The 15,517-nt window shown below is 29.4% G+C and overlaps 1 protein-coding gene across 1 annotated transcript; it reads right to left on the reverse strand.

The window, feature by feature from the left end:
• Positions 1-664: 664 nt before the first annotated feature.
• Positions 665-8,575, reverse strand: LOC148233174 (vitellogenin-like). The gene is made up of 11 exons (XM_088189585.1): positions 8,018-8,575; positions 7,903-7,950; positions 7,351-7,556; positions 7,029-7,283; positions 6,748-6,969; positions 5,151-6,659; positions 3,754-4,822; positions 2,514-3,350; positions 2,255-2,453; positions 985-1,627; positions 665-917 (listed from the first exon to the last, which is right to left on the reverse strand). Exons 1-11 carry the CDS (start codon positions 8,046-8,048, stop codon positions 771-773), a joined length of 5,166 nt encoding a protein of 1,721 aa, XP_088045711.1. The 5' UTR covers positions 8,049-8,575; the 3' UTR covers positions 665-770.
• Between the last annotated feature and the right edge of the window lie 6,942 nt (positions 8,576-15,517).

Here is a 15,517-nt window from a genome sequence, read left to right on the forward strand (position 1 = left end):
AACTGTAATGAAGCTTTGCATTATCAGTTGCAAAACTAATCTTCACTGCAGGGATCAGTAATAAATATTTTTTAAAAATATTTTACATTTTAAGATAAAATAAAGACTTACACAAAAACTACAATAGTTATAGTTAAGAGTAAGCAACGTATTGATGCTGTTTCAAAAACTTTGTTGTATAACTAATTATTAATTATATCCATTGTAACCTGACAGGCGTAAGACCAAGGCGTTACAACGGGGTAAATCTGTACCAACTGGGTAAGTCAATCAGACATAATTAATACATACAAGTGAATATTAACAACCAGACTGAAAGTCTGAGAATCTGTGTCATCTATATAATTAGTTATAAATTATTATATGTAATATAATTAATAATCAATAAATGTCACTTTGCAGCTGGGGCGGTTTTTTTTAATATTAGCGCATTTTTATTAATAAAATTCGAGTTTACTGCCGTGGTTCGAGCCTGCGGCCTCTGGATTATCAGTTTGAGGTATACAAAAATATTATATTAAATGATTGAATTTTATGTAAGAAGTATTATGTAAAGTTAGAGACATTAGTTAAAAGATACATATTAAATCTTACATCTGTACTTATTTTACATTTAATATTTATTTTATGTTACGAATTAAATAAAAACGAATGTTTAAAATTATTTTTGATCAATACCAAATTTATTATTTAGTTTATTTAGTAAATTTGCTTACATGGATACAGAATTAATATTTTAACATGACAATGTCATTAGAAAAATCATTTATTTATTTAGAACAGCTTTTAGGAATAATGTAATCTTGTTTTGCGTTGCTCTTATAAGTATTAATGAGCTGTTGCAAATTAGTTCCTGCTTCAATTTGTCGTTTTATGAAATTAATCTCAGACTTAGAAGACATGCAAACAACGTCAATCTATAATAAAAGTAAAAATTAATAATCGATTAAAAAAATTGTATTATATATAAAAAGGCGTACTTACTAAAACTTTAGTTTTGTCATATGATTTACATTTTTCATCGCACACATTAATCGGTTTAGTTGTAATGCAAAATTCTCCGTTGTTTTCTTCATATTGGAACGCTTTTTGCATTGTACATCTAATTCTGTTGTGATGCGTCTTGTTGTCTTTTTTTTCAGATGATGACTTTTCGTGATTTCGGTTGGGCCAGTAAATATTCGGTGCTATTATGATTTTTGGGAAGCAGATTTGTAACTCTTCTTTCTGACGCAATTCTTTAGTCTTGCCTGTGCACTGAGAGTCGAGCATGGCCCAAGAAGCTCCGAAAAGCTCATCATTCCTCAAGAAGCAATTTTCAGGAGTAGGTAGATCGTAAAGTTGATCGCCAGACGCGGTGCCACACAAACCTCTGGCAGTATTTTTATATCCCATATTTCCTCGGATAATTAAGCTTTTACCATTTGTGACAATCACTAAAGACTGTTCGTCGATGTTGATCATAAGATATCCTTCGTATATATAATACATCTCCAAAATAATCAAGGTCCCATCTATAGTCATGGCTATGTAAACGTCGTCTTTTGGAATGGAGACTGTTTGTCCATTCACATAGATCTCATTGTTGTGGTTCACTTCTACAGTGATGGAATCACCTCGACGATTTCTATAAAATAATATGATTATTAGACATTTGATATTTTGTTGAAAAATTTTTCCGCTACTACATACAATTTTATGTCTGAATCATAGATTTATTTACGGTTGTAAATTATTTATTAGCTATTTTTTTTGTTCATAGATAAACATGTAAACACACAACTAATAAAATAATTAGGGTTTTAAAATACAGCTGTTTGCAGAGCAGGTAGTGAGAAAAGGGGCAGGGATTACCGATTAACACTCTGAAATCACTGTTCGATAATATAAGTTTATTTTATCATTTTTATCGTAATTTATGGAAGATGCAGATGTGATATTTCGGATAAAAAATACATATAGCTTGGTTTGATCATACGAGAATTAATTTTGGTAATACATTAATGTCAGTAAAAGAATTTTGATTTTTTGAAATTCTGTAACGTATAGAATCTAAAAGGTCATAGATAATGGACTTCATATTTTTATAAATTAATATAATATGTATTACCTCACTTGCGACTTTCAAAATGTGTTATATTGTCATTAAATTTTTAGTTTTTGTACTAATATATAATTAGAATTTTAATGCAAAAGAGCTTATTCGCTATACTATGTTTTATCTTTTAAAAAGAGCGTTACACTAACTACATACTGATAATGTATGCGGAGTTCCTTCTTGCTGTCAATTTCTCTTACTAAGACGGTGCTTTGATCTGGAGATGTTTCCATTTGATTTTGTCCTATATATCTTGATCCATTTACCATTGCTACGTGCCAGCAATTGTCAGTTTTATAAGAGTATTCTTTTTCTGAGAACGTTCTAATTTTATTTTGATCGATGGCGCAAGTCACTAAAACATGTAATATATATGGATTATTTAATTCAAGATTTAAACAAGCATTTAACTTACTCATGAACTGCTTTCCATACAACTCAGACATAACCGCTTCATAAGAAGACAATCTTGGATTTACCCCAATCATTGGCTCGATGTATCTTTTTAAATAGGCGAAACAGTCCGGATATTTTAAACAAGCAAACATGGCACGTTCAATGTGAACGATTTCTATTGTAGCATTGACTTCATTCGACTTCTTATCGAGATTGATTACAGTACTACCATTCTCATTCAAATATATATAATCATCCAAATTTTTATAATTTAATGTGAGGTGTAGTGAGTCAATGGTGTTTGCCAAATCCATCGCTTGATCGTATTCTCTCATCAGATTATTTTCAGCTGGCATATCTGCCATAACTTTACTCAAATGTTCCTTAAATGCTTTGCTTTGTTCTGCGTTGATCTTTACGTTCAAACTAGAAATGTTTTGTGATTTTTCACCGAAGCTGATATATGCATCAGTAGTCGATTTGAGATTATTTTTTATGGCATCTTGAAAGCTTAGTAAATGTGGATTGCTCATGATGTTAGAAAGCGAAACATTGGCTGTGAAATATTTCCCTTCGACAGTCTTTACACCTAAATGTAGCAATGCTTGAGTTTTTCCAATGCGGTTATCTTTGGCGCAAGCAACTGTAGCTATGAATTGTGATGGTTTGTCTCCAGCAAATTCTACAGCTACATCCATCATGGTCACTTTAGGATGTTTCATTCCAGAACTGACCAATTCTACCATTTCTCCTTCGCGAGCTACACTATCGACGTTGTCGTCTAAGTTCATGTTTGTAACAACTTCTTCAGACGTAGACCATACTTTATTTTTTAGATTAGCTGCATGTCTATGAACTGTAAAATATACAATTTTTATTTTAAGCTATAGGAACAGATGTATAAATATATTAACGAATAAATAAATTCCAGATGAAGACATGATAGTTGCTATATATACAAGTAAAGAGTTCTTGTGTTTCATTGTCTACAAAGTCTACATTTGTAGACTTTGTTTACCCAAACATTTCATTAAAATCGTACAAAAACAACTACAAGTATACCACAGATATGATTCTTTAGTAAATCATACGAAAACCATTGAATAACTATGTAAATGTTTGAGATATATTATTTGGAAAAAATAAAGACAGAATCTTGATATCAAGTTTAAATTAGCATTACAACTTTTTAAGACATATATTAAAGTAATTAATTTCTCAGAAAATTTTAATAATAATATATTATTTTAATTACTCACAATATGCTATCACCATCGTCATGTTCTTATTTGGAGATAGTTGAGGCATGTAAGAAATTGAATAACTATCCAATTTGCTTCCTGTTTTATCATCAATATTCATTAGCAGTAAATTCATCAAATTAGTATGATTCCAATTTGTATTAAAATTAGCAGCGTCTGTTTCTAGTAGATCTGTTAAAATGCTATGAATCGAATTCATTTTAAAAGGCAATCCATTGTTCGTAACTGGTAAACTGGACTCTGCTTCTACTTCCACGACCATTCCTGTCGTTTTGTCTCCAAATGTTTTCTTGAGCAAATATGGATCAGACTTCTTCATGAATTTCGTATTTTTATGATGCATTGGCACAGTAGTGTCATTATGCTCTCTAATTGTAGTATAAGCAACGTGAGAGTTTTGTAAAATTTTAAATGCTTTATCTTCCATAACGTTCATATGAACTTTCAATTTGCGACCTAATATATAAACATCCATATCCATATTTATAGGTACGTTCATCTGAAATTTTTGCAACATTCCAGTTGTAAAATATGTGTCTGCAAATGGACAATAAAATCCAACTCTTTCATCGTAATCAGTAGTGTACACTAATTTAACACCTCCAGAAATGCGAAATTCATCTGGGACGATGGACTTTGGATTTTTTCTTAATATATCTCTCATTTGCACGTTTCCCGTAGTCTTTATATAAACCGGATTCTTGTATCTAAGCAAGTAAGAAATTCCTAGAATGGTCGGGAATGTGACTTCAATATTCTCTTTGTTGTAAAATTTGGTATAGTTCAAATGAATGCCTTCTTTGAACATTGCTGAAGCGGAATCCATATGCTTTTTCATATCTGAAAAATCACCTGGCGTGAAAGCAAACATGCGTTCTTGGTTCATGAATTTGAAATAGACGTTGCCTGTGAGTGGTTCTTGAGCATCTCCAGTGATATTCATTTTTTCGGCTATGGTTTCAGCTAAAAGAATATTGGGTTCTACTTCAGAGCTTCGAATGTTGTCATCTAAAACATTTTTCACGTGCTCCATAAGTTGGCTGACGCTAGATATAGCAAGGTGAACCTAAACATAAAAAAACATCATAAAATTTTGCGATGTAGTTTTTAAATGACTGTGCCGAACAGCTGCGTAATTGCTTTCTTTTTCAAGTATACGACTTTCTTTGTTATATTAATGTTATAATGCTCAATATCTTATGGCGAACATGTTTACATTGCTTTTAATTTTAATAACAATAAATATATTTAATTAACCGTGAAAGGTTTAATACGAGTAAATCTCATTAAAATGTTTTTAACCGTTAATCAATTAGTATATAATAAACATCAATAAAAAAAAGTAGGACTTCAACTCAATATCTCGCGAAACACATACAAAAAAATTGACATACCTTCGAGGGTTTCATCCATCCACCTTTTTTTTCCTTATATGTGTAATCAACCATCTTGTGTATTAAACTGTCTTCACTTCCAATTAATCCCAAGGCTTGGAAATTTCCAATATCATGCTCTTTTGAGAAAAAGTAGCTCAAATATTTTTTGGAATACTGAGCACCAAATTTCTCATTTGTCAATAAAGGTTTAACTGCATTTGCCAATTTTGATAGGCGCTCAAATTTAGGATCACTACCCAATTCCAAACTATATTCAATTAGTGATTTGATGGCTGAACGCACGTGGATATTTGGATCTAAATTACTATTTTCAGCTATTAAAGTCATCATTTCAACAGTTGGTTGCGCTTTCCAGAGTTGAATCAGAGCTGCTACTCTAACTTCATAATTATCTGCATAATTATTATATATGTTGAATAATACATTTCTCGATTTTTCATAATGTATTTTAGCAAGTTGAGCGAGATTCATGACTATTTCTTGACGTAAGAAATTGCTGCACTGGATCTTCATTTCCAAATAAGGTGCGAAAGTCTTCAGTATATCTGGATGAGCCAAGAATCCAATGGCTCTAATTAAGATTTGAGCTCTATCCAATTCTTGCTTAGCGATAGCGGAACGAAGTTCTCTTGCATATACAGGAATAATGATTTTGGGTACAAAATTATCGTTTTTTGGAATAAAACTTCCATATAAATGCACAGGATAATAATTGTAAGACGTGTTATTATCTGCGTGTGCCATGTTGATCAAATTAGATACACTTAATAATATCGACGAGTTTAAGAAAGGTTCTCTTTTAACATCGTTTTCAAAGGCTAGCCTTAAGTAATCTAATATTAATTCTTTCGTCGGTGTTTTAAGAGTTCTTGCGAATACAGAAACAGCTTCTGCTGCTTTTTCGCCACGCAATTCTTTTTTAAGTATCATGTTTTTTAAGAAACCATAAGAAGCTTGAGAGCCAACATGAACTACGATATCCACAAATATATCTTTAATTTGCTCTGGATTCTGCGATTGTGAAACTATAGTATTATGTATTTGTTCCAAATGTTGAACGTTAAGAATTTTCATCCAATTCATTAAAAGGTTGATTTTGGAGAGTGTGTCACGTTGAGATATTTCATACGGATTTTGCAGATCTTGGTCGATTTCTTTCATGAATTTAAGAACTATGTCTTTGGTGCTTAATTTTGTTGCTGTATCAGTCCAGCAGTCTGTAGAATTTTTGCTTTCAGAATCTGAATTAGATACAGCGTGTCGCTTATTTGAAGACATCGGAACGTTGAAATACAAATTTCCAACATCACGAGCAGGAGAAGGTCCTTTTAGAAGATCAGAGGTAGTTTCAAGTGAGATAAGATTCAATAGGATAGAATTGACGACTACTCCACGATGTTCACTCCAAGTAGACAATATAGGTTTTGTAAAAATTTCATCTAAACCAAGCGAAGAATATATGGTGCCGTTTGTATTATCGACAATCATGTCATAATTTGTGAATCTCTAGAATTAAAAATACAATGTTCATACAAATTCATAGATATTGTATATTTTATCTATCATACAGTTTATAACGTAAAATAAATAATACCGTCATTGCATCATTTAAATGATTAAAAATATCTTCGACATCAATACCCTGTGGTATACCAAAATTATAAGCGATTCTCTTATTGCAATTTCCATAATGTTTTGTTTTGGTTACTTCCAGTACACTATGATTTTTATCTGTATTATACAAATCAACATTGATGAATGGAGCTAATTGAGGCATGTTATTATTTATAGGCAGTCTCTTTGTTGAATAAAAAGTCTATAAAAATAAAAATAAATATTTATAAAGATTACATATTCATAATTAAAATAACTTACTTCACAATCTCCAGTGACATCTATTTCCATTTTATTGTACGCAACATTAACATTTTCATCTTCTAGTAAACTATTGTACTTTCCAATCATATTTTTATCAGATCTATCAAACTGTATAGAACTAAGAAGTCCCTTAATCAAATTTTCTTCTTGGATCGTCAGATTTTGGCTGATGCTTAAAGTTTTCACTAAGCCGTTTTTCATTGTGAATTCAAATGGCTGCTCTAACGCTTTGTAAGGCTCGTATTGAATTTTCTATAACAAAAATATATTATATACGTAATAGATTATACATATTTTAGTTAATACATTGTATCTCAACTGTGTCTCTGAAATTCTCGTGAGTGTGTCCGAAAAAGACGTCAGAAAGTTTTCCCACTATACGATTTCTCTCCTTAGCTTGGAAACTGAGACGAGCTTTCATTTCTACACCAGCTATATTTCCTGGATCGACTATTTTATTTCGAATCATTCTAGTATATGAACTTGTAGTCAAATTGTATGAATACAATTTGTTGAGCTTGAAAGCTGAAAGAAGAACATATTTTTGAAATTGAGTAATTATATTAATTATAATAATTTACAGAAACAATATCAGTTCTTAATACATATAAAAAGTAAATTGTTTAATATTTGGCTAAGCTTTAAATACTAGATTGTAATAAGATTAATATCTATTCACATTAAAAAAAATGTGATTAGATAATGTTTAGCTATATCTATGAAGCTTTTAGCTGACCTGAGTTATTGTAAGAATAAACTATACTAATACTGGATTATGAAGATTAATCTTCAAATTTAATAAGCTAAATATTTATTAATCATGAATTAATGATTACTAAAATATTAAATAAATAAATCATTTTTTACTCACTCTCTGGTACATTATCTTTGACATTGTTCTCGGCCAAGGTTATCACAGCTAAATTTTTATAATATACATAATTGATTAAAAATGGTACACCATAACGATTTTTATCAATATTTACCTAAAAGCAATATAACAAATAGGAGCTTCATGGTTTAGATCACAGACGAACACGTCTAATAAAGTGTTATTGAAAATATGTTTTCAATAGATTTTATAGCAATAAATTTCCTCAATGCGTATATTTTTGTGCTAAAATGCATATCAATGCAAAAACAAATTAAGTGCATTTATTTCTGTTATCTATTTTAATTGCGCCTGGAATACGTAAATATATGCACTACAAGTGGATCACCACGTGCATGTAATATCTACTCATATGTATATGTAGATTTGGGGAAGAAAAAAATAGTAAATCTCGTCTGCGACGAATTCCATCACTTAACGCTGGGGGTTGAGCTCGAATAAAAAAAATAATGGAACACAAAGGGTGGATGGAGAAGCAGTAATGTGATACTTGAAAGATTTATACGCTGTTAACGCAAAATTTGTCATTTCAATATTATCGAATGGGAATTTTTGTTGAATGGAAGTAGTTAAAATTTAGTTAAAAAATGTTTTGTTTATAAAATAGCAAAAAAAAACTAGTATAAGAGTACGTATTACTGACTAAGATTCATTAAAAGAGTACTTACATAAATAAATACAATATTGTGCTTAAAGTTCTATATTATTTACTCTATAGACTTATTTATTGATTCAACTTATTAACATTCTAATCTATGATTTTATTTACTTTTATTGTATGATATTATAATTTATATCTCACTGTATTTGTCTTTTTTTGTGTAATCTCTTTGTGAATATAATATATAAATAAGTATCCTTTTTATATGATCATTATTAATAAAAAAAATATTTATTTTGAAATTAAGTTTTATTTTATTTTCACATCATAACTATTATACAGTGAAATCTCTTTATAACGAATCTTTGATTTGCCCACAAAAACTTTATTACAAAATGTTTTCATTGTAACGAAGAATGATCTCAGTATAACGAAATATTATGATCCTAATTTTAAAATGATGTTACTTGACACAATATTTCGCCGAAATTAGTTTGTGCGCTGGATATGTTCACAAGCTACATTTAAGGTGTTTCCCTGACCCTCAAACATTTTTTATAAAATATATTTTTAACAAATATTATAGACAAAACTGTCAATCTTGTAAGAGGTTATTTAGATACTGTAGTAATATGGTGATTAAAAATAAAATTAAAAGATATCATGTTCTTTACATTCAATTTAACGAATTTTCAGTATAACGAATTTTTTTCGGTCCCGTGAGCTTCACTATACTGAAATTTCACTGTATGTATTTATAATTATAGCAAATAATACCTCATTTTGCTGTTAAAGAGATTAATTATTTAAACACATTTTTACTAAAAACTATGAAAGAGGATGATTTTTTCCAGAAACCAATTTTCAATATAAATCCAAGACAAAATTATAAAACAATTAGTTATAAATTATAATTCTGATCGACTATCACTGATTAGGTTTACCTAGATTTTCCTAATCTTACGGATGAATATTAGATATTGAAAATATTATAATTTTATAATATCTTATATGCATTCAACAAAAAAAGCATAAGTCAGTGTAAATATATTTATATTATATGACTACATTAATAATGTATAATATGTAAAAAATCATTGATTATTTTAAATTTTAAGTGTTTAATGTTCTATATTATTTATTAATTCAATTTATGTCCTTGTAAATTATAATTTGCTAGAACTAGATATATTTTATATATTTTTTCAGAACACAAATGTCATATAATTAACATGTCATGTTTAATTTTGCTGTAAAACATCATAGAATAGGAATTTATAGTTCTACCAAATATTTAATTTTTCTTAAATACTGAAAAAAACAATGATTTTTCTAAAGACCAATTTTTAAGAAAATGTCAATGTAATTAAACAATAAATTATCTAGAAAAACTGATAATTTATATAATATTTTTCATGATATTTTATACAAGAAGTTAATAAATGGTTAGATATATTATATGTACATATATAAAATGGCAGAAATACTGATATTTAAGTATAAGTCAGTATAAATATATATAATATGATTACAATTTATGAATAGAGTATATGTAAAAATCATTTTTATATATAAATTTTAATGTATATGTACATATGTATATATTATGTATATTTTCATATTACAAATGTATTATTTAATTATAATATATGATATCTTATTTTTCTGTAAAAAAATAATAATAAAAAAGTCATCATCGAATAAGATTTCTACGTGAAAGTTAAAGTACTAATTTGGTGTGTGATTTAACAGGGAATTATTTTAAATGATATGTGCATTTAAATAAATTCATTGTTGCATTTATGTATAGTAAATCTTCGGATTATTTCTTTAGAAAAAATTCGTTTCAGAGTTATTAATAAATAAACAATTTGTTTTAAGGAACAATTATTTTATATGTTGCTCATTTAAATTGTACTAATATAAAAATAATACATTATAATGCAGTAAAATTAAACTATTTCAGACATTTTATTTTAGATTTTTGAGGATCGCTTAATTTAATTTAATTATACATCTTTATTTTCTGTATTTATTTTCAAACAAAATGATAGAATTAGCCCTTTACTTATTTTTTAGTGCTTTAATGCCAAAATATAACATAAGTCAAAATTGAAATTTTGACTTATGTTATATTTTATGTAAGTCAAAATTGAAATTTTGACTTACATAAAATATTTTAGAGCTATTAATGAAGTCATTATTTGTATTTTATTATATATACTAGTAATAAGACATTAAATAAATAAAACTTTTAATTATATAAAAGTGTCTCATATAAATTTTATTACTGTTAAATTATATCTTATTTGATCTATAAAAAATAACAAATAATATATTTTATAGCAAGAATTTTACAAATTAATTGATTGGATTCTAATTTAAAAAATAATCATAATTACAATGAACAATTAAGAAGTAAACTAATTATTAAATTAAAATGTTCATTATCTACCCATATTCTCGCCTTAGTTAAAAATATGTAAACCATGTTTTTTATACGAATACAAAAAAAAACAATTAGAAAAGCATGTAAGTCTCAGTTAAAGATCACAATTTGAACACATGTGCAACATAAATTTCAATGCGTTTTATTCTTTTCCTCATATTTACGCATATTTATGGTAACCTTATGCCTATGTGTTTTTTATTCATAAATAAGAAATCAGTTAATGTTCACCTTGAACTTTAAAAATTCAACATGTTCAATTATATAAATATAGTAAGAGTTAAGTAAAGCTATTTACATAAATATATATTTTACAAAATAACAAATATATTTATATTTATTTAATATAATTTTTTTCATCAGCATCTGTATAATAATGATTTATATTTTATACTTTTACAATTAATTTATTTATTAAATCAACAACATTATTACTGTTTATTTTTAAATTACTATTTATAAATAAAAAGTTTATATATCAATATGTTTAATTATACGATAACTTTTAATAATAAATTTAATCAGTAATTTGGCAATGACATATTTTTAAAGTAAATATTTGTAATACATAATTTGTTTATAACGAAATCGATAAATACTAATTAATCAACAACTATATGGTCTTGAAAATGCTCCCGTGATTAAATAACCATTAAGATTATTTGATTAATTGTTTCCACCAATTATAACCTAATGGCATTTATAACATTACAATAAACTTGAAAACCGTAACATGTGTTAAAAATCTCTTAATCGTGTTTCGTATGTCATCTACCTTGACTCGTCTAATAATAAATGTGTGGGTTAAAAAAGGGCATCGAAAAACGTTAAAAAAGGCGTGAAGATAAAGTCGTCGAAAAAAAATGTTTTAAGTAAATATCACTCTCAAGAAAATTCAATTAATGATGCTATATTTAATATGTGATCTCGTATGCCACAGATCATTTGTTTTTGCTGCTGACACATGGTTGTATCTCATCCAGGGGAGTACAAATAATATATACTTTATTTAAAATACAAATATTAAGTTAAACGAATTTTCCACCTGTGCGAATATTGTAAGCTTCAGTTATAACATTTTATAAACCGTCTTTCTTTACGTAATATTTGTAATACAATAATTCTGAGATACTAAAAATATAAATATATATATAATACAATATACATATCTGTTATAAAAAACTTAAAATTTAATTTATATTTGTATGGCTTGAAACTCCCTGAACGGTTACACTTGTCGCGATGCCTTTGCTCCTGTCTATTTAAACCCTTTAGCTTCTCGGCAAAAATAAACGAGCGTTTCGTTTCGGTGTACGCCATTATATTCCTTATGCATCGTTTGCTAAAGACCTAACGAGTAATGCAATGAAAAAAGATGAGCCATACCTTATTTTTATGAACGAATTTTACTTTAGTATTCATTGGGATTGTTATGATGGAGTATGTGTTGGTTCCAGTTGTTCGTAACCAAATATATACTTGAATTAATTACATATTCAAATTATTGTTGACAATCTACAGGGTAGTAGTAACTTTGAGCTTTGGCCTATGGACAGGATGTATAACTTTCGCATACGAAATGTAGAAAAGCAACCTTCTTTGTTGAATTTTAAATACTGCGCCGTTTCTTGATCGGATGTTTCTGAACAATGACAAGTTTTCTCTTTAAATACAAAAATATCAGGCGTGTACGATGAGATATATTCCCTTTCGCTCGCTCGCGTGTTAAGTGGCGAGAGTGAGTGAGAGGTAAGGGTGTGCGTTACATTCCTTCCGCACCCCACTTCTTATCACTTAACACGCGAGCAAGCAAAAGGGAATGTATCTCGCATATGCGTCTGATATATATACTAAATGTACATATATTGCTTAATAAAATGTATTTCAATGTGATCTTTATCTGTTTTGCATATCCATGATTATCTACCAGTTTAGTCACGAACTACAACGGTTTGCTAGAATTCAGTTTTCATTTGAGATAAGTTATGGAAAAGTTAAAACTATATTTGTTTTGGGTCTTCCCAAATCATTGTAAAAAAATACTCACAAGCCTATAAAACTCTTATTTAAAAAAAAATTTTCTTCATCAGCATGATATTAGCGCGCGTGCTGGTCACATATTTGAGCGGATCAGAGAGTACAATATAAAATCTAAGGGTCAGTGGAATACGCCTCCCAGACCCGCACTACATCATTGTCTAATCTATAAAAATATATATTTATTTATTTATTAGATTAAATTAAGACCATCGTGGCCTAACAGGTTAACCCAATGCGCCACGATGGTCGAGAACAAATTTTAAATTTATAAAACATAAAAAACGTATATATACAAAAATATAACAATACTTAAACATAACAAAAAATTATAAAATATCAAAATTAAATGATACAAACTGGATCAGATACTCGTAGCTAACATTAAATAAGTCAATATGTAATGCCAGCGTATTAAGGAGCCGGATGGCCACAGCTATAGGCGAGTCGGCAAGTGCGGATGTCCTAGCCCTAACGGCCATCAAAAGAGGTCTCGATCGTGATTCTCGAAAATGTTCCGGAACCCAAAACTGGAATTCCTCGAGAATAATAATAATTGTCGACAGCACCTTTGAGTAATTTGAAAAAATGCTTAGCGACATACAGCTTTCTGCGAGAACTCAGAGAATCATATCCCAACGCTCCTAAAAAAAAGGCGCTGCGATATAAGTACGGATAATAACCAAATGTGCTTTTGTGAAGGTATCTTAAATACCTTTTTTTAATTTTTTCCACTAAAAGGGAATATTTGGATATTCGGGAATTCCAAATTATAGATCCCGATTCAATAATGCTACGAACTAAGGTGTCATAGAGGATGCGAATAACTGACGGATCGTCAAAGTGAAAGGCATTCCTCATAACAAAGCCGAGCATCTTGGAAGATTTATCACAGACGTCGTGTATGTGAAGAGAGAACCTCCATTTGCTCTCTAAAGTGATTCCGAGATTTTTAGTGGAAGTTTCTCTAGTCAAAATGTTACCACCGAGATGGTAGAAATAAGCTGATGGCGAATGGGTTCGAGAAAATGACACAGCATGGCACTTTCCGACACTAAAGGGCAGACGGTTAACGGAAGCCCATCTCCACAGAGAGTCTAAATCACTTTGTAGAGAGAAGGAGTCCACAACAGATCGAATGCATTTATATAATTTTAAATCATCTGCGTACAGAAGAAAACTTGAATTTTTAATTGCTGTATTTATGTCATTAATAAATAACACAAAAAGCAAAGGTCCCAGATTGGATCCTTGAAGAACCCCCGAAGGGTTAAATATGTTTTTGACAATCGGCCACCATAGGTTACAAACTATCTACGATTGCTTAAATAACTCGAGAATAACCGAGTTAAATTATCTAAGCAAGCGAGGTTCGACAATTTTTTTAAAAATAACCTATGACAAATTTTGTCAAAGGCTTTCTCAATATCTGTATACACGACGTCTACTTGAATTCCCGCATCGAGAGAAGTTGTCACCGTTTTGGTGAACGACAGAAGGTTAGTAACAGTGGAACGGGCAGGACGAAGCCCGTGCTGTTGGTCTAACAAAACTTGCCGAAAGTGATTATAGATATTTATGAATAATTATTTCAAATAATTTAGCAGGAGCTGACAACACTGCGACTGGTCTATAATTCTTTGTATATAATTTGTCACCCTTTTTATGAATAGGTGTGACTTTTGTGCATTTCCATAGATCAGGAAATGATGATGTTTTGAGAATCAGATCATAAATACATTTTAGAGGAGCAGCGAGACTGACTTCGCAACCCTTCAAAATAAAATCGGGAATTAAATCAGGTCTAGAAGAACGCCCTGTCTATAATTTATTAAATCCGTATTTATAATAACTAACAGTTATCGCTTCCAAAACATTGCATTAGCCAGATGATCAAGAATAGGAAGAAAAAAAGCCTCCCCTAATGTGAGATTATGCTCTAATATGAAAGAGTAAATCACAGCGTACAAAACCCACTTACATAAGGAATTTCAGTTAGATCATGACACTTCGCTTACGACTTGGAACAAGCAAGAGACGACACGTCTAAATCAACCGCTTTTCATTTCATGTATACTTACTGGAACCCACGAGTAAAACCAGATCTTAAGTATTAAAATTGTTTCATTCTAAGATTTTTTTCAAATTTCATTCGAACATTTAAGTAAGCACCCCAATTTCGTTGCAACTACCCGAAAGAATTAAGCGTATAATCATCGCTTCAGATCTACGTCGTTACTTTAAGACTTAAATTTTAAGTCAACATAAGATTACATCTTACGAAAGATTCATATCCTCGATTTGATCGATTTTGTTTATTATTCCTTCCAATGCGATTTTGGACAAAACTGACGACAAGACATCTCCTTATCGTACTCCTTTTTATTATTTTTAATTGGTTGAATTTAGATTTTTTTTTATTTAACTTAACCATTTTTTTACAGTTTATTTAGTAATCATCTTTGATAATGCTTTTACATTCCACATGGTTTACGGCTGCTTTTCTT

Source organism: Plectrocnemia conspersa, unplaced genomic scaffold (assembly GCF_051122295.1).
Source record: "Plectrocnemia conspersa isolate PC_06_02 unplaced genomic scaffold, ASM5112229v1 ptg000008l, whole genome shotgun sequence".
Lineage (NCBI taxonomy): Eukaryota > Metazoa > Arthropoda > Insecta > Trichoptera > Polycentropodidae > Plectrocnemia > Plectrocnemia conspersa.

What these genes read in the sequence shown, in the direction of transcription:
- LOC148233174 (XM_088189585.1), bottom strand. Translation starts at nt 8,048, where the DNA reads ATGAAGCTCCTATTTGTTATATTGCTTTTAG. An exon ending in CAAAGATAATGTACCAGAGA is followed by an intron (nt 7,557 to 7,902) that starts GTGAGTAAAAAA and finishes TTCTTCTTTCAG; the next exon opens with CTTTCAAGCTCAACAAATTG. An exon ending in GATGGATGAAACCCTCGAAG is followed by an intron (nt 4,823 to 5,150) that starts GTATGTCAATTT and finishes TTTTATGTTTAG; the next exon opens with GTTCACCTTGCTATATCTAG.